Genomic DNA, 22,145 nt, shown 5'->3' with positions numbered 1-22,145 from the left:
GAATGAAAGGTTTTCAAGTCTTAAAAATAATAACACTCCTTTAGTCAGAGTGAGCAGATTTGCAGAGAGGTAAACAAAGAACATACTGCTGATCAAGAAGAATTCCTTTGAGAGGAAAAAAAAAACCAAAAAACAAAAAAAACAAGCCGCAACAAAAATCCAGACCATCCAGGCCCATCCCAACCTCAGGGAGTCACAGAAGAGGAATCCCCTTCCAAGCTATCCGCATTGCCCGTCGGTGGGGGTGGGACTCCCGCACTCCTCTCCCCCTAGTTTAAACTGCTGCCCAAGACAACATGGGCAGAGGATGGTCTGAGCGCGGACTTCCGCAGGAAACAGGAAAACATTTTCCTTTATGAAAAAAAGAAGTGATTTCCTATCTCGAATAGCAGCTTATAGATTTATTTGTTTAGTCAAGATGTTCAGAAAGAGCCCGGTCAAACTCAGTTCTCGGCAGAAGTGCGCCAGCATCAACTGCAAGGTCTTTTTTCAGTCTGGAGAGGATCATAAACTTAGGTCGTTCCCACAGCTTCTTCACAGCAGACTCTTTAAAAAAAAAACTGAAATTTATTTCGAAAGGAAACTGTATATGGTTATTGAAAAACTCTTATTAGTTGTTACAGAGAGAAGGTAGCCACAAACTAAATACAATACAACAAAATGATATTTAATGTTAGATATTGTTGCCATTTTTGTTTTTCCTGAAGAAAGAAGGGTAAAAGAGATTTCATCACTAAGCTGAGACTCCCCCCTCAACTGATCGGAACGGTTAAGTGATGAATGATATAAACGCTATGAGGATGGCCACCTTCCACCTCACGCCATCCTGCAGGCCACCAGTGGTGGGAATCCCAACCCCTGAGCAATGTGTATTTCTCTGTGATTGTGTGACTTTCTCTTTCACTGTCTGAATGTACCTGCTTTATCTCTCATTAATTAGTTCCTGTTAAATCATTTACCAGTGGACACAATGGTTAGCAGTCAACCATGTAGAAGAGACTGTGCTGGGTGCTCTTTGGAGGGAGTGGGTGCAAAGTCCCCACCCTAGTATTAAGACTGATAGTAATTCTTGAGTATTATTTACTATGTGCCGGACTCTGTGCTGAGATGCTCTCCATACATTTTCTTAGTTAGACTTCTCAGTAACCCCACAGTAGGTATTTTTAGTCCTATACCCTATATATTTAGAGATGTTAGTTTGCCTAAGATCACATAGCCAGGGCGTGATTGAGTCGGGTTAGAAACCCAGGTCTGTGCCTCTCTGTGACACCTGTTCTAACTTTCTATGCTAAATAGAATGTTTATAACACAGATGTAATATGACAAATTGCGGTTAGATAGTAAAGATTTCATATATAATGTAACAGCTCCATGGTCGTAAGGGCAGTGTCTCAACCCAAGCGGATGTTCAGAAAGTGATTCAGGGCAGCAGAATCATTGCAGTTTCACTGTGCAGGTCATGTCTGTTTCGCTTAATGTTTGGACCCAGCCCTGTCCACATCATGTCATTTTTTAAAAAATTAAAACCAAATAGGATTGACTGGAAATGGTGCTTATCAAAGCCAACCAGAGGACAGTATGGTAGACTTACTAAACAGTAACTAAAGACAGGCAGAAAGTTCTGACTATGACTATGTTCAATTGCTATGATAACTTGAATAGAAATACAATTATCCCTAATTACCTGTTCTAATATTCGACTATATGAAATGAATAATTACTTCGATTTAATTTGATCTCTCTTAAATTCATAAATAGGCTTTCATCTCAACTCATTTTTCTTGTGGGCGGTAGGGCAAAAAGAGAAATTCACCAAAACTAGGTGGCCTCAGATACACTATTAAAAAGAATTAAGAATGAGGAAAATATTGGAATCTTCATTGCAGTTGCCAACAGAAACTGTCGTAGGCCTGCTTTTATCTATTCTTGGTACGCACAAACACATAATCTCTGCAATTGTTCTATTTCTGGGTATTGGCAACCTCTCAGAGTGACGCGGGCCGGGGTGGTGGTCAGATAAGAACACATGTGTCAGCAGGACTGAGCCTAAGTTCAGCGGAAACAGCCCAAGTGCTGAGGATGAAGCTTGGAAAAGCATGGCGGACAAGACTGCGTGCACATTTATTTCATGCACGGCCCATGCTGGGAACTGCAGGCGTGTGTGGCCAGCTCCGGTGTGTGCCAGCCATGGCTGAGGGGCCTTCGCCCAGTATCCTATTAGGTATCTGACTGATGAAGAGTCTGTAAGTTTTAAAAATCACATTAGAAGTGGGCCAATAATAAAATGTGCATACAAAGGAAAAGCACCTGCCAAGGTCTTATATTTATTATTAGGTTTAAGCCTATTTAGGTAGTTCAAATCCAATACAAGAAAAGACATCATGTCATCATATCTACTGAGCTTTTTTCACAGTTAAAATGAGGTAATCTGGCTTTACAATGTTGTAGCTTTAATTAAGCAGTTACATCCAGGTTACAAGAAAGAAGAAGAGATATTTGAACAATTATTTCCTACGAGAAAAAAAAAAAGCCATGTGAAATGCATATGAATAAGATAATTACACCACAAAATACAGTTCCGAGTGTCAAATACCACATGCAAAAATTTCATTCTAATCTTAAAACTGGTATAATTATTGTTTTTTACTTAGCAAACAGCATGCATTTTCATATAAAACAAGCATAGAGGACAAAATATAATATCTAATGGAGCATTTACCAGATTCACATTATCATCTGAATTGACCAAGACCTGTTTTCACTATGACGATCTCTGTATTTTCTAGTTGCTGATCAGTGAGCTTAAGTATTACGGTTGGCATACACACAAACAAGCAATGCATACACAATCTGTATGTAATACTTACCAATATTATAGTAAGTATAATAGCAGCAAGGTACCACTGTTTGTAGAACACGTTCTAAGATTTATCTTATTGATAATATAGATTTATGACTGAAGTGTTATTAGTGCTACAAACTAGTAACAGATGTAACACTGCAAATGTACAAAGCTACTGAAGGCCTACTTGACTTTTCAAAGTGCTGTGCTTCTCATTGGGCTCAGAGCTTGTGAATGAAGTACTGGCCCCCCAGTTCTGGGCTCCAATCAAGTATAGTTCTAGTGACGGGGGTGGGGGTGGGAGTGGGGGTGCAGGATGATGCATTCGAGGGGAATGAGATATAAAAACCACTGTGATAAGAGTGTACCCGCACATCATTGACTGTATGTGCTTTTTTACTGTTAAGTTTTGTCAGCATCCTGTGGTTAACAGTAATCAGCAGATGTCAGAGGATGGCCAGGAGACACGAGGAGGAAGGGGTATCCTAGGAAGAAGAAGAGAGGGAAATAGACAGAAAATGCCTCTAGACACTGATGGGGCCTCAGTAGAATGTGGGACTCAGTTCCCAGTGATGAGAAGGGAGATATTTTATCAAAACTATGCAGCTTAGAAACAAGTTTGAAAAGCCCTAAGAATAAGTTTTGCTGGAGCAAAGACTGGAACACTATATCCACTGCAGGATAGAAGAGTCAGAGTATTTTTACAGTGTCTGACATTGTGCTAATTTATCATTGACAGCATTTGTACTATACTGTTCAGGTTTAGGGCCGATTCAGGGATATGATGCCGTCAGTGGCACTATTTCTAGTAGGAAGCTGGGGAAGCTGGAGGATAAGAGATAGTGGATCTCTCAGAGCAGTAAAGAGCTGTTCAGTATCATTTGGAATTAAGGGTAAAGTTTCCAGCTAAACCACTTATCACCCAATCAGTTCACTCCTGTGTGTCCCAAGGCAACATGCGTGAGTGACGGAGCCCTGGTGGCAGACACTAGGAAGCAAACTGAGGCAGAGGACCAAGATGTGCAGGGACGGTAGTGGAATTTAGTGGACAGCCAGGTTCTGTACAAAATAAACTTCCCGTCAGTTTGGACATTTTATCAATTTCTACTCATTTCCTTTTGATATCATGTGATTATTTGGGAAGGGCCGCCTCGCTAGGTCAGATATTTCTCTCAGCCCTACTCATCTCATCTGACCGATCACTAAAGGTGCCACAGATGGACAAGGCCTGTCACCCTAAGTCACACATGAGAAATGAGCCCAGGTAGCGTCTCTCCCCACATGCCACACAAGGAAGAGGCCACGACCGTACACTCCCTGAGCACAGGCATTTAACCGAATTATTAGGAACCTGATATTTTGGGGAGCTAGTCAACTGTGGTTTGTCAAACACAGTCCGGATGGAAGAACCAAGGCAGATTCACACAGGTTGGCTCTTTGCTCAGCCAAGGGAGGGGAGGCTCGTGGTTGTGCCCGGATCATTAGCCCGTTCTGTTTCCCAGAACCTAACACTAAACACCTGTAACCACCCAATAAAGAACGTTACAAACACTTGAGCTGTGGCATGAACTATCTCTGTAAGATGGCCTGGATTTGTGTAGTGCTTTTGCTTCCCAGGAAAAGCAGCAGTTTAATCTCAGTCTTAACCTCCTCTGTTTCCCCACCTTCAGTTTTGTGCTAACCTTCCTAGCTGGGCTGTAATAATGTCTCTGTGGGAAGCATTTTCTTACGGTAAGATTCAGAAAGACAGAAGTAGGAGGTCCTGACACACCTCAGAACTGCATTTAACTCTAGACTGTTGCACTGCATTTTCTTGAGCAGAAAGATCAACTCTTTTTTCAGTTGGAGGTGCCAGGGTTTGAACCTAGGACCTCATGCATGCTAAGCTTGCGCCCTACCCCTCAGCTATGACCCTCCCCTCAGAAAGATCAACTTTCTGATGTGTATATAAGGTCATGCTAGAATAAGCAGGCTTCTTAAGAGTGATCATTAACTGGGCTCAGATCTTGTGCTTTTCTTTAAGTTTATATAAAATACTGGGTTTGGACTGTGGCTTAACTATTCTCAAGAACTCAGGAGTCTGGACTCCCTGCTAAGGAAAATAATTAAACTTAATTACTAAAGCGTCTAATACAGCAAATATGTAATATTTTTTGGCATAACCCTCTTAGATCCACCATTAATTTAAAATTTAATCGCCAATAATGTGTCATTCCCTTCCATCAATTCCATCTTGACCTCTCTCTCTAAAGCTAAGAATATTTTCTGTACCCACAAAACCACAGTGGTACTTCTAATAGGCTCAGAGTTCAAGGCTTTAAACACTGCTCTACTCCAACTGCAACCTGTGATTGTCCCCTTGGCCACAAAGCCATGGGAGTGTGGCCACGTGGGAAGCGGTCCAGGGAGCCCATGCAAAATTCAGTCTACGTTTCAGAATAAACGCAGCCCCAAATCCTGTGAAACTGAAGTCCTCTTTGGCTCAATAAGTTGCTTTTTAGCTGATCTTGAAGTTAATTCTGAGCAAATATGATAGCCCTGTTTCATCTGAAAGGTTCCAGAACTTGTGAGAGTAAGTGATGTAGTTAGGTCACGATTTTTATTGTTGGCAGTTGCAGAATGAGTCATAGACCTAAAGTTTATTTTCCTTCTGTCCCATCACCGAGTCTCCTGCTTGGCCTGAGGTCAAGGAGCAGAACACACACACATCCTTTACAATATGTGAAGCAACTCGGTCTTGGGGCAGAGAGTCCGCCAATTCAAGGGTGTTTCTCAAGGGTGAACTGCAAAGAATCCTCCTATCTCCCAGAACTCCTGCGCAGAACTTCCAGAGGCAAACCAGGCTGGCATCCTAACGCAGCACGAAGGAGTGAGTGCTGGCATCTTCCACGCAGAGCAGGGCTCCACGCGTGTGACCTTGGTACCGTTGCCTGTGCTTGGCGACTTTCCTCTTACCGTGCACGCTTAAATGTTACAACCCAAGTGAAGGGCAACTACATATATTAAAACTAAAGGAGAAAATCAAGTAAACATTTCACTGAACAGTCAGCAGCCCTTGGGTGTCACTGGCATCCTTTGAGGATACCTGTCAATACACCTGGCCATAGCACCAAGCAAGCACCTGGACAAAGCTGAGGCTCCAATAAAACAGAGCAGAAGAATTCTCCTCTTGCCTCCTTATCTCTTTGCCAAGTAACAAAGGGTTAAAAGAGGGGAAATGGTCTAGTCCTTAGCAATTGACCAAAATCAAGACCAAAAGGAAATGACAAAGAAAACCCTGAGGGTCAGCCAGGGAAGTTCAGAGCTCGTCACTGGAGTTTAATATCAGAATTGAAGGAAAATTAAGAAAGTGAGGGCACTCACGTTCTCACTCCTTTGCAGAGAAGACCCTACAAATTTGACAGTGGAATCCCAGAAACTTCTCTGGAGAGGGATTCAAATATAAGGAAAGGAAGAGTCAAACCAGATCTCCCCAGAGTCGTTTTTGCTGTGACCTCAAGGTGCGGCAGCTAAAGGTCGGGGCTTAAATTACTTTAAGCAAAGCAAAGGCTGGCAGACCCAGCAGGGGGGTGTGCCTGTGCTCCTAGCAGCTCGGCTAAGACATCCCCCACTGCAGGCAACGTGCAAAATCCAGCTACGGAGCGGCAGAGAACAGGAGTGGGAAGCGACTGGGGGGATGGTCCAACCGTCTGTACGAATGCACACATCCATTTGGGTCCCATGTTCTCTTTCCTCCTTAAGAATCCAGAAGCTGACACCGGCTTCGGGGTTCTCAGAGAGTTCTGAGGCACATCAAAGTGCACACACTCACAATGCCCAGTTTTCTTTCTAGCGCCTTTCCTTTCAACCCTCTTCCAGAGGGTTTACCTTGGGACCTGAGAGCCCTTCATGACCCATTCGGTCTTCTGTTACAGTGCATGGCTTGGCCGCGGCCTCTCAGATCTGGACCCCCCCCCCCCACGTGCACACTGTCCCCGGCATGGCCGGGGGAGCGAGGAAGTCTGCAGCACCCACAGCGAGGCAGAGGTCTCTCCCGGTCCTGAGACGCGTGGTCCTGTTGAGGGGGGAGGACCGGGGCGGCATCTGGCCTGGGTGAGGGAGCTCCCTTGTGAGTGCTCTTGAAGTAAGAAGCATGGAAGATACTTAATCTATAAATAAATGAATGAATAAATAAATAAATAAGACAAAACACAAGAGGGCTTTTTATAGATAAGCACCTCTTATCAATAATAGATAAAAAAAATCCCCTCTTGAGTTTCAAAGCCCTTCTGCAGTGATTAGTAGGCTCAAAACAACCTGCAGAAAGTAGAACAGTCAAGACATGAACTGGAAATACTCCCACACTGCGTATTTCTCACTTGATGACACACAGTCAGCCTAAAGATCCCCGAGGTAGTCTTGTTTTCAAGGAGTTACAGCATGGCTCCCAGCCCACTTGGAGCTTCCTCCTTAAACCCATTGCACTTTCCCCTGCATCCTGTGTCTGCCTCCCCGCTGTCAGGGACAAGGTGCCTTCCATTAGGGTTGTGTCCCACAGGGCAGACCCGAGTCCCAGGCAGACAACAACGAGATGCAGTTCCAAGATCCGGCTTGAAGTTCCCACTCCAAAGAGGACTTTGCCAAAATGAAGCAGGCGCTGGCCTGGCAGCCATCTGGGGAAAAGCTACAGAATTAAATCAAAGAAAGCTGGCATGCAACAGCCATGCACGTCTATCTCTTGTTGGGCCCCTCCTTGAAACGATGTGCTATCATTGTTTCTTTCACTTTAAAGAAGGGGCCAAAAGAAATAGAGAGGAATCAATGTTTTAAAACTAGGAAACGCATTCCTGATACCGAGGACAGTATACACTGTTCATCTAAAGAAAGAAGGCGACCAGCTCCCAAGCACAAGCCCTGCAAGAACAAGCTTGTGGCTGAAATACCTTGGTGATAAATATGTCTTACTCTCTCCGAGAAGTGGTGACAACCCGCACGCCTAGAGAGAACTAGTGCTTGGTCCCTTCCCTGCTCAGAGCCCCAGGTTGGAGGTAGAGCCACCCCCCCAGGGCAGTCCACCCCTGCCACGAGCCATTCTTTTGACCAGGAATCCCCTTCTGCTTCAACCTTCTCTCTGGCTCAAACACAACATCCTGGAAGACAATGGGGAACTGGGCCAACGAGGGGTCACTCGATGCCCCAACGGAACTCGGAGACCCCGTTCCCATATTACATTCAACATCATATGACGTTGGGGAGATCCTGACCTTCAGCACATGAAACAGGCTTTCTTCCCTTGGACTTAAGTTTTGAAAAAGTCTCATTTGGGAAAAATGCAATGAAAAGCTCTGTAATTTTATCCAAATGGCCCTCTGAGGAGGGACAAATAAATGTGCCCTCCTCTCACTTACTTCACTGCCCAGGGGCCATCCTAACAGGAAACCCTTCAGACCTCTAGCCAAGATCAACAAACTCAATATTAAGTTAAATTAAAAAATTAAGTCAGCATTTAGCCAAAGCTCTGTCCTCCTGGAGGAGGTCATTCAACTCAATGACAGTCGTGGCAAAGTCCACCAGGTCCACAAAGTCAGACGTGATGATGTTGACGCCCGTGGCTCCAGGCTTCTGAGTTTTCACCCAGTCAAGGATGGCAGGAAGATTCCTACACAGGAGAGAGTTGGGGGAAGAGATAAGAGAGAGCAGCCTTTAGAAGGACTCCTCCAGAAAGAGGAGCAAACCAAACATTTCTGTTAATGTAACAAAAGTATGCCAACAGAAGCACAAGCCCCCCTGCCCCTAATTTGTCCATTTAAACTTAAATCTCTTTCAGGGACAGAGTGATGTCTATTCCACTAGAGAACAGGACTTCCAGGGTTTCTGTGCTGGAAAAGGAAATTGTTTATCTCAGTCACCAAAGAGATACCACATCAATGGGACCTCAAAAAACTAAGATCAACAGTCTAATTATTAGTAGGTTAATTTTTTTTTACCATGAATTGTATCATGAAAATTTTCAAACATATTGCAACATTGAAAGAAATTTACAGTAAGTATATCCACCGTCTGGATTCTACCACTAACATTTTACTAAACTTGCCTACCATATATCTGTCCAGCAGTCCATCACTCTATCCTTCCATCAATCCATCTTACATTTTTGACATATTCCAACTGCAAACATCTATACACTATACACCTATACATCTATCTATCTATCCATACATAATATCCCCTCAAAACCTCAGTATGCAAATCATTAACTAACGTTCAATATCTGTTTTCAATTTGTTTTTTTGACATAAAGTTTATACCCAGTAAAATGCACAAATCTTAAGTGTATACTAGCTGAGTTTTGACAAACATATATATATTACCCATGCCCATCTCAAGGTACAGAACGTTACCAGCGCCCCCAGAAAGCTCCATCATTCACTTTCTCCATCAATCTCTGCCCCCATTCTTCCAGAGGAAATAATTATACTGATTTTTTTTTCTACCACAGGTTAAATTTGCCTGTTCTAGAACCAAGCATGAGCCATGCAATATGTGTGCTTGCATGTGAGGTTCTTCCACTCAGCATTAAGGTTTTGAAATTCAACCGCGTTGCTGCATGCATCAGCAATTTGTTCCACCTCTTTATTTTTTTTAGTCACTGGATAGTATTCTATCTTCTTTCATGTTATAATTAAGGGCTTTCCATGTGACAGCCAGAATGTTATCCCCAAAGAAGCTCACAATTCAGTGACATAGACAAATGACGACAGTTAATGTGATAGTTCCTATATTAGCAGTGAGCATAAAACACCACCGCTGACATGGAGGAGGGAGCAATGAAGTCGTCACGGTATTGCATCATGGTAAAGACAGCTCACCAAGTTCTGGCTACGTTGAAGATGCTACGGGGAAGACAAACTGGAGCTTATGTTTTGGTAAAGAGACTGGAGTGTTTTGAGGAAGAATTTGCTCTAGACCAAAACTGAAAATAAGCTAAGTTTATTGCTTACTGCCCCCTTTCTCTTCTTTTGGTAACGCTCTCCTTGGTTGCCATCTCCTTGTTTCCTGTCTCCTCTGAAGCTGCCCTCCCTCCGTTGAGCATACATACCGACTTCTCAGTCTTCTAGGAAACCCTGCCAAGGCCTTGGTAGCATTTTGTCCTTCTCCTCTTTCTTTTCCTCTTACAGTGACAACAATAATCAGCCCTGGGCCTCTTCCCTCACTCAGCAGACTCTCCAGTCAGCCATGCACTAAAACACATCTCATGTATCTGTCTGCATGTTTGTATTCATAGCTGACTATGACTTCATGGGCCACCAGCACCGGGGTACTTCCACTTTTAACTGGGACTACTGAAGACAATAATAAACTTGATTTGTCCGTAACTTAATTTCCCTGTGCCTCAGTCTCTCCCTTGTAAAATGGGGATAATAATACTTACTTCACACAGCTTTTTGGGGTAATTAAATACAGTACTAGGTGTAGAGCGCTTAGAGTAGTGCCCAGGACGGAGGAAGTACTATGTGAGTGTTTGGCAGGAGGGAAGGACTCGTGATTGGTAGAGAGATTCGGGGGCTGGGAGTAAGAAACTTTCCTAAAGGGGCCACACCCTGCTGCTTCGGTGACAAAATGTTGTAGCCTGAGAGGGAAGGGTCACAAATACAGACATGCCTTGGGGATAGAGACCTGGAACAGAGTGGCCCAGACGAAGGCCACGGCAGCACTGAGCCTGATGCATTCAAGCCTTCTTCTTTTTCTCCTTCTCCTCCTCCTTTTTAAATCAGTTTACAATGTTATGTCAGTTTCTGGTGTTCAGCATAATAGTTCATGCTTTGAAGCCTTCTTTTAAAAACCTCGCTAGGTCGTGTTTAAGTATGGGGTGCAGGCGCCACCTTCTGGTCATCACAGGGAAATGCGAAGGGAAGGTTTGGTCAAGGCCCCTGCGGCGACTCCAGCCAAACCTCCTGGATGGAGACTGGAGGCTGAGCACAGGGATGTGGGAGGGTGAGCACTGGCTGTCTCCCCTCCGTCACAAAGGCTCTGGGTCAGCTTCCAGGCCAGGTGTCAGTCTTCCCTTAGGTAAGGATCAAATAACCAGGATTGGGAACAAAGAAGGGGAAATGCAGAACTCAAGGCGAGGAGGAGCCACTTTGTTTTCTTAACTCCTGGCATTTACCAAGAGATCAGTGCGGAGGGCTGAACCAGGTCCTGCTGATGGGCCGTGAGGCCCCAGTCCCTGACCTCCCTCCCCTCCGGCTCTGAGGCCCCCGGAGAGCAGGGCTGTCACTGTGGGGACAACAGGGATGGCAGGCCTGTTTTGTGGAGGGCACTGTGGTCAGCACTTAACTTCATGTTAAGACACCACGACCTGGTGCGACATTATTAACCCCCTTTGACTGGTGAGAAAACCAAAGCTCAGAGACCTCGGGAAACTTGTCAAAGGCAGCTTGTTGTTAACAGAGTTCGTTTTCCAGGGCTGCTGTAAGAAACACCACAGACGGGGTGGCTCAAACAACAGAAATTTACTCCTCAGGGCTCTGGAGGCTGAGAAGTCCAGATCAAGGTGTGGGCAGGTCTGGGTTCTCCTCTCCTTGGCCTGCAGATGGCCACCTCCTCCCTGTGTCCTCACAGGGTCTTCTGTCCGTGCACACCCATCCCTAGTGTCTCTGTGTGTCCTAATCTCTTCTCATAAGGACACCGGTCAGATTGGATTAGGGCCCACCCTGATGGCCTCGCTTTAACTCGACCACCTCTTTACCGGCCCCATCTCCAAATACAGTCACATTCTGAGGTACTGGGGGGTTAGGGCTTCAACATAGGAATTTTCAGGGAACACAAGGGACCAAGTCAGGCTTCAATCTTGGGCCTCTAGTTTCAGTCCACGTCCCCTTCTCTGGCCCCATGCTGCTGGGCCCTCAGGCTTAGGCAAAACTTCCTTTCGTTTGATTGCAGTGGGAGTGCAAGGTTTCTAAGACTCTCAGGAGAACTAGCAGAGAGATTCAGTCAGAATGGCTGTGTGTCACCCCTGCGTCACAGCAGGCAGGCGGGAGAAGCCATCAGGTGACACCCCTTGAGTCCCGAGCTCCAGCGGCCAAGGGGGAACTGAGAGTCTGGCTACACAAGGCCACTCCTAGATGGGGAGGTCACTGACACAGCGCCAGGCAGAACGAGGAGACAGAGGCAAACATTCCCAACGGAAGAACAAGACAAAACCTCAGAGGACGATCTTAGTAAAATGGAGATAAGTCTATATTTTTCATGGCTTCCTTTTAGGGTGATGAACCAAAAAGAACAAAATCTCAAGCCCTAAGTTGACCTAAGAGTTAGAGGGAAGAGAGGTTAACTCTGCTGAGAAACCCACCTCTACATTTGTATGAGAATTGACCTTGTCCTTTGCTCTCAGTTGGGCTGATAACCGGTTCCCAGCACCAGTTTGACAGCATCCCGTGTGCCTCAGGACAGGGAAGGCACTGTGACACGGCTTCTTCCTTATGCCTGTTCAGTAGCCTGGAGGAAATGACTGCCACACATTATGCTGGCGTCTGCGAACAAACTTGTCCAAAGCAGTTGATGTGGAGGCCTAGGAATGCTGATGCATCTCTGCAATATTCTTATGACCAGCAGGGGGCGAAATGCTCCAGTATCCTTCCGATCTCGGAGACCTGCTGACGGGCTTGCTGCCCGCGGGCCAGGGCTCAGGCGTGCTAGGACGCGGGGGCTCTGGGGGCGTGCGCCATCATTACCACCGAGTGCAAGAGCAGGTAGATTAAAGTTCTAGGAATTCACAAGTAGGAAAAGCATCGCGACTTTGTGGGTTCAGAGTTGTAGCCTCCAAGAGCTGACCAGACAAATACAGGCCAGTGGAGCAGAAAGGAACAACAGGGCACTGAAATGTGCTACGTCTAAGCCAGTGCTGAAGGCTGAAAAGGCCAACCGTCCAACAAGCAGCAGTCCGCAGCTGAGACAATACTGACTCCTACCAGCTATGCGGGTCTGGTTTGCTCGACCTCACTGAGCCCGTTTGAAATGGTGGCAATAACGTGCTTCAGACAAGGTGCCTTCTAGAGACTGGCTTAATTTAAAAATCAAATGAAATCATCTGCAAGGGGGTACTCTTATGTTCAGAATACAGTTTACAGAAATAACTGCTACTTATTTTTAAAGACTTACTCCCCCTTATTAGCACAGCTCTCTGCACAGACTTCATTACAGCGATAGGAATTTACACGTTTATTTTTCCTGATAGACTGTAAGTTCCATGGGGCAGAGACTATAACTATATGATTCCTCTTGTGTCTGTGGACCTAGCTCCTATTCACTGTTGAATGAATAAATAAATAAATAATCTCAATCTATACACATGAGGAAAATGGTATAACTATATGAACCTATTATTATAGAAAAGAAAGTTCATAATTCTGATCTTGGTTTAGGAAACCCTTTTTTCCAAGTTAAGTACAGGTAATTCAGCTAAGACTTAGCAGAGTCACACAGAAGGAGGTTTCTGGTTCTGTTAGTGGGCAACACAATCAGGAGCTCTCAGTCTGTTATCCAAACTCCTGCCAGGTGAACTCCTATTATCTGAAATCATGCTACCCAAACTCAGAACCAAATGGACAGGGACACTTTTTTTTGGATGACTCTTTCATTATCGGAACTCTGGTGCTCAGCACCTGGAACTGGGGAACCAAAGTGATTCTTGTAAATATCCTCGGACTGCAAGGGCCGCCCTATTATCCAAATATATTTATAACATTCCCTTTAGTCATAGGAATAGACATACGCGCAGACATAGGCGCACTCACACACACATGTACATATGTACAAGCCATCCTTTTCCTCGACAACACCTGTCATTTATCAGTGCCCAGGATAAAGAACATCATCTAATACAAAATTTCTGGAGCCTCTCCTGCCTAATTTTACAGTCAGGATCGGCTGCTCTGAGGAAGATTCTGAAGCTATGGCATGGTGGGTGGCGTCCTAAGCTGACAGGGACTCACTGTCACTGAGGAAGGGAGAAGGACACCCTAAGTCCTTGGAGGGCCATCTCTGAGCCCCTTGCACCTAGCACAGAAGTCTCATTTAATGCTTCTTAAAAGAGTGAGTGCTTGGGCCAGCTTCAAAGGCAGGGGCAAGAACAAAACGTGACCGCGAGCCAGACGCGAACAGACTGGTGGTGGCTGAAATTGCTTTGCCTTTGTATTGAAATTTAGAGAGTATTTATGGAGTAATATGTACATTTTAACAGCATATTCAGAGATCCTTTGGGTACGGTTAAAGCAAGCCACCTCAAGTACACAACTTTTTCAACTATAAGGTTTTTTGTTTTGTTATTTTAATCCTTTTAAAAAGCAAACAAACTTATTTACAAAACAGAAACAGACTCGCAGACATAGAAAACAAACTATGGTTGCGGGGGAAGGGGGTGGGAAGGGACAAATTGGGAGTTCGAGATTTGCAGATACTGACTGGTATATATAAAACAGATAAACAAGTTTATACTGTATAGCACAAGGAATTGTATTCGATACCTTGTAGTAGCTTATGGTGAAAAGAATATGGAAACGAATATATTCATATTCATGTATGACTGAAGCATTGTGCTGTACACCAGAAATTGTAAACTGACTATACTTCAATGAAAAAACAATATATGGTTTTACTGCTATTTATTCAGAAGAGACTCAAGATAAAAAAATTTTTAACCCTTGCTCATGGGATGGAAGCAAATTCTCACCTATGGACCAGAGTGTTCTTGAGGCCACCAACCAGGCCTCGCGCGATGGTCTTCACCCTGGGCGTGAGGATTGCTTGCGAGACGTGGAAGGAGCCGCGGGGGGCGCGCTCGCTCAGCGTGGTCTCCAAGAAGAGGATGAGTTTGCTTACGCTGGTGGTGTTGGCCCAGGGCGCTGGGATCTTCTTTCCAGGCCACAGGAAGGGGTATTGCTTGTAGAAGGGACAGTGATAGAAAATGAGAACCTGAAATATTCAGAAAAAAATAAAGGAGGGCAATTTATGAACAAGCTGAACGTTAACTCCTTGGCTTTACACTGATTGCTAGGAGGAAAGGCACACAGATACAAACCCATGTGGAAATTCAAGAATTGTTAATTTTTTTTAGAAGAATCAATAAGCAAAGATTTAAGAACTTGCTATATGTCAAACACTAAGGTTTTTAACTTTTTTCGGGTCATGAACACCTTTGGAAGTATGGTAAAATCCTGACCCCTTCTCAGATTGCTTGAAATGAATGCTTAAAATAAAGCAAACAGGATAACAAGGAGAATCAATGAGATGGATATATGGCCACCAACAGACTAGTGAAATTTGTAATAAATTAATAATGTATGTGCTTCATCATAAACACAGTCAACAAAAACATTTTGCTGTAAGTCTAATAGTTTCCCTAATTTTGAGTGAATGATGAAGATCTGTGATATTTCAAGATATCTGCACTAAATGAAATGTGATACGGGAAATCTGTGGTTTCTATGGGGACAAAGCCACAGGTGGTGCCAGCTCTGCCATGGGTGCCTGCCCACACTCATGATCAGTGGCCAGCCAGAGGCTAAGAGGAAGTATGTAGTGCTTCTCCCATCCAAACTCACAAACTTCTTAAATTCCACCCATACCCTCCCTTGGGACTCTTTGGACCACAGCTGGAGAAGCCCTGTGGTTAGTCCTGTCTACAAGTTGTGCCTCCTATGCTCTCAAAATTGACCCTCAGCTCTTGGGGTTGAGATCAGCCCACTGGACTAATCTGGGAGGACTTCAATCATGCCTGCTGACTCTGAAACTGCCCTTCCCAGGAGAGGGAGGGAGTCGGGGAACACTTGGAGTCAGTGGATGGGCCTCCAGCAGGGCCTCTGAGGATGGTGGTGATTTTGAAAATAATTAGCGAGCCACGTCCACAGCATTAATTAGTTTCTGAGACGCAGCTGAAGGACAGGGAATTGCTATTTTAATTGTCCCAATTCAGAGCTCTGCTGCTTGGGTTTCCAGAAATACTGTATTTTTTCTCCTCCTGGCACCAGGAATCCCTTCCTGGAGGAATGTCCAGCGTGCGTTTATACTCCCTGGACTGCAGTCCTCGGATAGCTGGCTCAAGAGCATAATCCTCCAGGCACCCAAGGATGAGGGCTCTGAATGTGTGTCTCATTTCCAGGCGCATGCAGCTCGTGACTAAGGTGCCTGACTGACTGCTCCTGAAGGCCGAGCTCGGAGCACCAGGCTCCGTGCACTGAACAGGCTAATAGCTGTTCTTGTTTTTTAATGGTTCTGCGTAATGTCTGACGGACTGCTCATGATGTCGGTGGTAAACACGTGTGTTAATGAGGTTAATCACAGGCTCATCATAAGCAGATTGCCTGGGAGATTGGGGAGGATTTCCTGCTGGCTAGCATTCGTCACTGGCTAGTTTGGAAGGCTGGGGTCTCCATCATCCGAAAGTGTGAAAAGCCGGGCTGTGAAAGGGACTGCTGGGGAGGCGGGAGGCTGTGTGATCCTCAGTCAGGGCCCGTCAGACCATTTTCTGTGCCTCCTGGGCCGAGCTTAGGGTCAGGGGAGGAAAGGACAGTGCTGATCTTTACTCTGCCCTGGAAAACGAGTAAAAAGTACAAATTATACAAAAGCGGCTTTCTGCCTTTCCCCAAGATCCCTTCTCGAGCAATCTGATCCCGAAGGTTAGAGGGAGAATTTCTGTTTACAGTAGGAGGTCGTCCTAGCAGACCAACTCATCCTACAGAATTCTGGGGGCACTAACACTGGCTCAGGGCCTGCATTTTGCATCGAGCTCCCGACCTTGCCCTGCTGGATTTTTCTTGAGATATTCTTCCCTCCAGCTCATCAATTCATGTGCAGATTGTCTCTTGAGGCTCAGATTTTAAATCTCATTTCCTTTAAGAATTATTCTTAAACTGACCTCTTCTTATTTTGATGGTGCTTATACATGGGCCCCTGGGATGTAGATTTATATTATGTACTGTTTTTCAGTTGGTGGACCACAAAACCCTTTTCTTCATATAATATACATTTGAGGCAGTTTTGTCTTGTGATTGTATAAATCAGCTGTTTTATATTTTACTAGTGTCATATACTCTTACCTTCTCGTTAAGAGTCTAAACACTGCCAAGCTATAAATTAAATCCTCAGAAACCATGTCACTAACGTACAGACGCATACCCGTGAGCTGGGATGTAATTGCATACTGAGTAAATGAAATGTGACTGAATGGTGGTACACTTCTTGCTGTCAAATTGTAGTAATAAAATACTCTGGGGATTACATGCAAGGCAGCTCATTACATGATGAATACTTAAGGTTTAACCATCAGCATGGCACGGCCCCAGCAGGAGGGGGATGACTGAGGACTCTGAGATCTCTTTGATTAGCTTTTAAGAAGAGACATGGCAGGGAAAATTTGAGAAAAGGAGAACAGAGAAATCCTAGAATCAAGTTGATGACATGTCATCACAGTCTCTTTCCTTCATAATTTTAGGAGTGTCTGTAGTTGGATGACACAGATTAGCCATACTTAAAAACTATAATAGATCTTCACTCTTCTGCCAGAAATTCACTGTCCACATGATCCATTATTCCTGCAATTACCTGTTATTCTTACAAACTTCAAAATGATTTTATATGCAATGTGGCAGCCCATGCAGACTACTGTGTATAAAATTATAAAACTATATTTATAATAGATATCTGTTTATAAATTTAGCCGTACTCCAATTTAACCTCACCTGAATCCTAGTATTCAAAAGCTCTCTTACAGATCTTCCCTTTCTCCCATTCTGCTAACCCTCTGAGACCCTCTGATAACAGAGGTTCATGAATAAAGAGGAAGTGTTTTTATTAGCATAATCAATGACACTATTTGTGAAAATCACCAAAACATGTGAACAGCCCTGGGCGAGCCCTGCATGCTGTGGGAACGCTGGAGAGCCCCACTCCTGTGATTCAGTCCTGGCCCTGGAGGCTCACTGACAATGTTCCCTTGCAAGTTGCGTAATTGCTCCCTGCCTCAGTTTTCTCACTTGTAAAATGAGGATGATAATGAAATACCTACGTCGTAATGTTGCTGAGAAGATTAAATGAATTCCAGTACTTTGTACATTGCAAAGGCTCAGTAAATGTTATTATTCTTGTTATTACCAGTATTTAATATCGTAAGAGATTTCACTGGGGAAAAAAAATCTCTCCAAATTAGACCCAGGAGTCTGCACAGATATAAATTTAGGTTTAGGGGAGAGGTGTGATAAATATCTGGCAAAATAGTAGTGACGGAATACAGCTTAGATCAACCTTACCAGATGCTAAGCGTTAACTCATTAGTCTCAGTGCAGTCAGACCTTTAGCACGTTTCCGGGCGTGGGAAGCCACCTGGCTTCCCGGCACTCAGGCCAAGGCCGGGAAACACCCTTAAATCCTCCCAGTCGCAACAGTTAGGAAACCCTGTTAGCTCCTCCTTCTGACAGATTCAAAATCCGGCCACTTCCCACTGAGGGTCTCCTCCCTGGCTTCCCTCCTTCCCCAGCTGTCTCTGCTCCAGATTTCTTCCCAGCAGTCAAAGGGATACCATCAAAGCCCAAGTCAGCTCACAGCACCCTGTGCTCAGAGCCCTCCTCACTCGAGTAAAAGCCGAGTCCTCAGCGTGCCCTCAAGGCCCCACGATCACCCATCATCCCTGCCCAGCCTCCTCCGCTGGTCTGCGCTCCAGACCCACGGCCGGCCCCGCTTTCCCTCAAAGATGGCACGTACCCTCCTGCGTCGGGGCTCTGCACTGGCTGCTTCCTCTGCTGGGAAAGCTCTTCCCTCAACAGGTTAACTCCCTCCAATGAGGGCTACCCTGATCAACCTATTTAAAACTGTGACCAATCCTCCAGCCCACAGAACCCTGACCATGCTTGGCTCTCTTTTCCCATCACTCTTATTACTTCCTAACATTATATAAAGTATATTTATCATGTTTATTATCTATGACCTACCTCCCTTCACCGCAATGAAATCTCCATAAGGCAAGGATCTTTGTTTCATTTACTGATTTATCCCAAAGGCTTAGAATGGTGCTTGGCACCTACTTGGTATTCAACATGTATTTGCAGATGAATCATCTTTAATTGATTTCTAATGAAAAGTTATTTCCTTAGTTCAAAATAACTGCCTCTTTAAGATGTTTTGGCTAATGCACTTATGTGTAAGGGAGCAACTGTGAATGAAAGGTACTTGCTTTAAAAAAAATGTTTTTTTAAATGGAAGTACTGGGGATTGAACCCAGGACTTTGTGCAGGCTAAGCATGAGCTTTACCACTGAGCTGTACCAGACCCCACCTTTTTTTTTTATTTTCCTTTTTTAAAGAGAGTATATATCAGAGCCTGACCATTCCTGAAGCTCTCCTCTCGCACTATCCATCATCCTCTGGGACCACAGCAGAATATATCCGAGGCCCACACTCTTTTTTCCAGAGTCTGTCCTTCACGGGTCAAAGTTAGGGCCCTTCTCGACCTGGGGGTGCTCTGCCAGCCTTCATCCCTTTGTGGCCTCTTCCTTCCTTAACTCCGTCTCCCCCTCTGACCCAAACCCCGTGAAGACAGCCTTTTCAGTGTTAACTGTTAACACCCAAGAGGAACTACTTCACACGCCTTTGTCAGCCAATGCACTTACCTACCAACTGCTATTTGGCAGGGATGATCTGACACTGAGCTGAAGGCAGGATGGAATAGACTATCCCTAAGGGGAACTATGAGGGTGAAAATGGACTCACTTGGAGATGGGTGGTAATGGTAATGGCCAACTGGTCCTATTTCACAACTGTGCCTTGGGCTGGTTCTGGCCAGGCCATCCAGCGTCAACTGAGATGCTCAACAGGTTGCCCAACGAGTTATGAATATTTGGCAGGTGTTAATCCCAGTTCAACGGTGCCCAGGGGAGCCCTTGATGCTGTCCTAGAGCCCAAGAACCAATGCACAGATCTTCGTTATACCAAACAATCTATGCCTTCTAGCCCAAGAGCCCTGGAGGGAGCTGTCTTAGAGCCAGTGACAAGAAAGAGAGAGTTACGTTCTTGCCCTTGGAAGCTCTTCTCTGTCCCCGCCTACCTGGCACTTCTTCTCCCACAGCGTCTGCAGCTTCATACTCTCCACACTGCAGGCTGAGCACAGCTTGTTCCCAAAGGCCTCCTGGATCCGGAGAATCAGGCGTTTGTGATGGGCCTCATCCATGGCGTAGAAGTGGTTGAAATCCAGGAAGACAATCTCTCGGGGGTGCTGCGTGAGGAACGAGTCAATCTCCATCAGCCCATCCCAGACCCTGATGCCAAAAAGCCCATGAATGAAGTAGATTTCCTGGTCGGCATCCCCCGGCTTGGAAGACACACGCAGGTCGAAGTAGCGGATCCCAGCTTCCAGCTGTTCTCGGAAGCTCAGGTTCTGAGTCACAGACCACTTCTTCATGAGCTTCTTCACCAAGGAGATCCTGGCGAGGCGTTTGACGGCAGGGGTTTGGTCGGGCCCCACGGGGGACTTTTCATCTACCCAGTAGCTGAAGGAATCATGGGAGCCTGCACAAAGCAATACACGGGAAAAAAGCAGCTGAGCCTGGAGCTGGGAAGGGTAAGCCGGTTGATCAGAAAACCACAAGAATTAAGAGCCAAACACACGCACAGAATGTCGTAAACGAATACTTGTAAGACTCTTCAAGCTTGCTGGGAATGAAATACACACAAATAAAAGGAACGCAGTCTCATTAGCAGCTTGTTTAGCCCGGGGTAAAACCATAATTTCATACATTGCTAGTGTAAGGTAAATTAATAAATGCCCTTTTGGGAAAGCTATTTAAAAATGTGTTTGGAAAGAGGAGCTTTAAAATATTCATGTCATTTGATCGAGTAATTTTGTTTCAGGAAAGCTATTCTAAAGAGCTACACTAATGTTTGGAAGAACAAAGATGTGTGCTGAAGACTATTTGTAATAGAGACAAACCAGAGGCTGCTGAGGTGATGCTCACAGAAAAATGCTCACCGGTGGTGCAGGGGCTGTCTTCACGCAGGTGCTGACACAGAAGGTGGGGAACTGCTGAGCCCACCTCAGCAGTGCTGGGGCAGGCATTTAAATTCCAGGAAAGAATTTTATGCTTCTGTACACAACATTTTCCTTTTATGCTTTTGTATATACTATTTTCCTATTGTAAAAATAAGTCAGTAGGAATGGTTTCTTGGCAGATAAGAGAAACATTTTGAAGAGCTCAACATGGGTAAGTTAGATGTCCCTCTTTCTGAACTCATCTCTTAATAGCCCATATCTGCTATTCAATAATCAAATGCACGTTCTATTTCTCTGCCTTAAAGAGGGTAAGAATCCTCCCAGAGACTGAGATGATCTTACTGATGTAAAGTCTAAGTGACCACGAGAGGCACATTTCTAACTATAGAGAGAAAATACTTCAGTAGTAAGAAGGTAAAAATTAACTCGAACAAATGCCTTTCATTGTGTCATTGGTTTCTATCGAATGTCAGCCATTATTATTTGGTTGGCTTGGTGACTGGCCCTGACCCCGGGGGCTCCATACAGGTGGCTGCACTTTGCCAGCAAAATCTAGGAGGAAACTGCCTTTGTTCTGACACTGCCAACCTTGTTCTTAACTACTGCTGCCCACACTAGAGCCAAAATTCTCATGTTCATATAGAATATTCTTGACTGTCACCAGTTATCATTTTTACTAAATTTTAGAGTAGGTGTTTCATACACAATACAGGATTTTATACAACTCTACTACTTTAGGTTTTATTATTTCCATTTACTTGGAAATAAATCATTCTGGGATGGCTCTACTGTGTTATCTTCTCAGAAATAAAGCAAAAAAAAGAAAAAATGGTGACAAGCGATGCTTTATTTTTATGTAGTCTTTAGAACATGGAGGGTATTCCATAACTATTAAGAAAAAGCGTATTTATTAATCCTTAGGCAAAGTGAATTTTTCAAGCAAGAAAATTACTAGCACATTTCAGGTTAAAAAAAAATTGCTGTTACTAATAGAAACGTGGAGCAAGTCCCCTTGGATTTCCCATACTGGTTGTCTCTGTTAACGAGACTCACTGGATACACGCTGAACGCTCTGCTTCCCTGGACTGCACAGAAACAGGAGATCTTTATACCTCCTCATTGAGAGATTTATTATGAATACATTATGTATAGATGGAGAACAGCCAGTTCTCTCTTCTTTTTAGATTTTATCAGCAGCCCAGCTGTTTGGGCTTGAGTGTGTAATATTGGGCGAGGCGTACGTTGAACTTGATTCTTCCCTGGGAATCAGGGCATAGCCATTACCCAA

At 44.7% G+C, this 22,145-nt stretch overlaps 1 protein-coding gene across 1 annotated transcript in view; it reads right to left on the bottom strand.

Annotated features, from left to right (window-relative positions):
* Positions 1-1,235: 1,235 nt before the first annotated feature.
* Positions 1,236-22,145, bottom strand: part of PLCXD2 (phosphatidylinositol specific phospholipase C X domain containing 2) — a 48,159-nt gene continuing 27,249 nt past the window's right edge. The window contains exons 2-4 of the mRNA XM_006194690.2: positions 19,916-20,376; positions 14,553-14,794; positions 1,236-8,480 (exon numbers count right to left, since the gene is read on the bottom strand). Coding sequence (XP_006194752.1) covers positions 8,321-8,480; positions 14,553-14,794; positions 19,916-20,376 — 863 coding nt within the window. The 3' untranslated portion in view covers positions 1,236-8,320. The remainder of the gene's footprint in view (positions 8,481-14,552; positions 14,795-19,915; positions 20,377-22,145) is intronic.

Source organism: Camelus ferus, chromosome 1, assembly GCF_009834535.1.
Source record: "Camelus ferus isolate YT-003-E chromosome 1, BCGSAC_Cfer_1.0, whole genome shotgun sequence".
Classification (NCBI taxonomy): domain Eukaryota; kingdom Metazoa; phylum Chordata; class Mammalia; order Artiodactyla; family Camelidae; genus Camelus; species Camelus ferus.
This window is presented reverse-complemented; position numbering and strand designations above follow the sequence as displayed.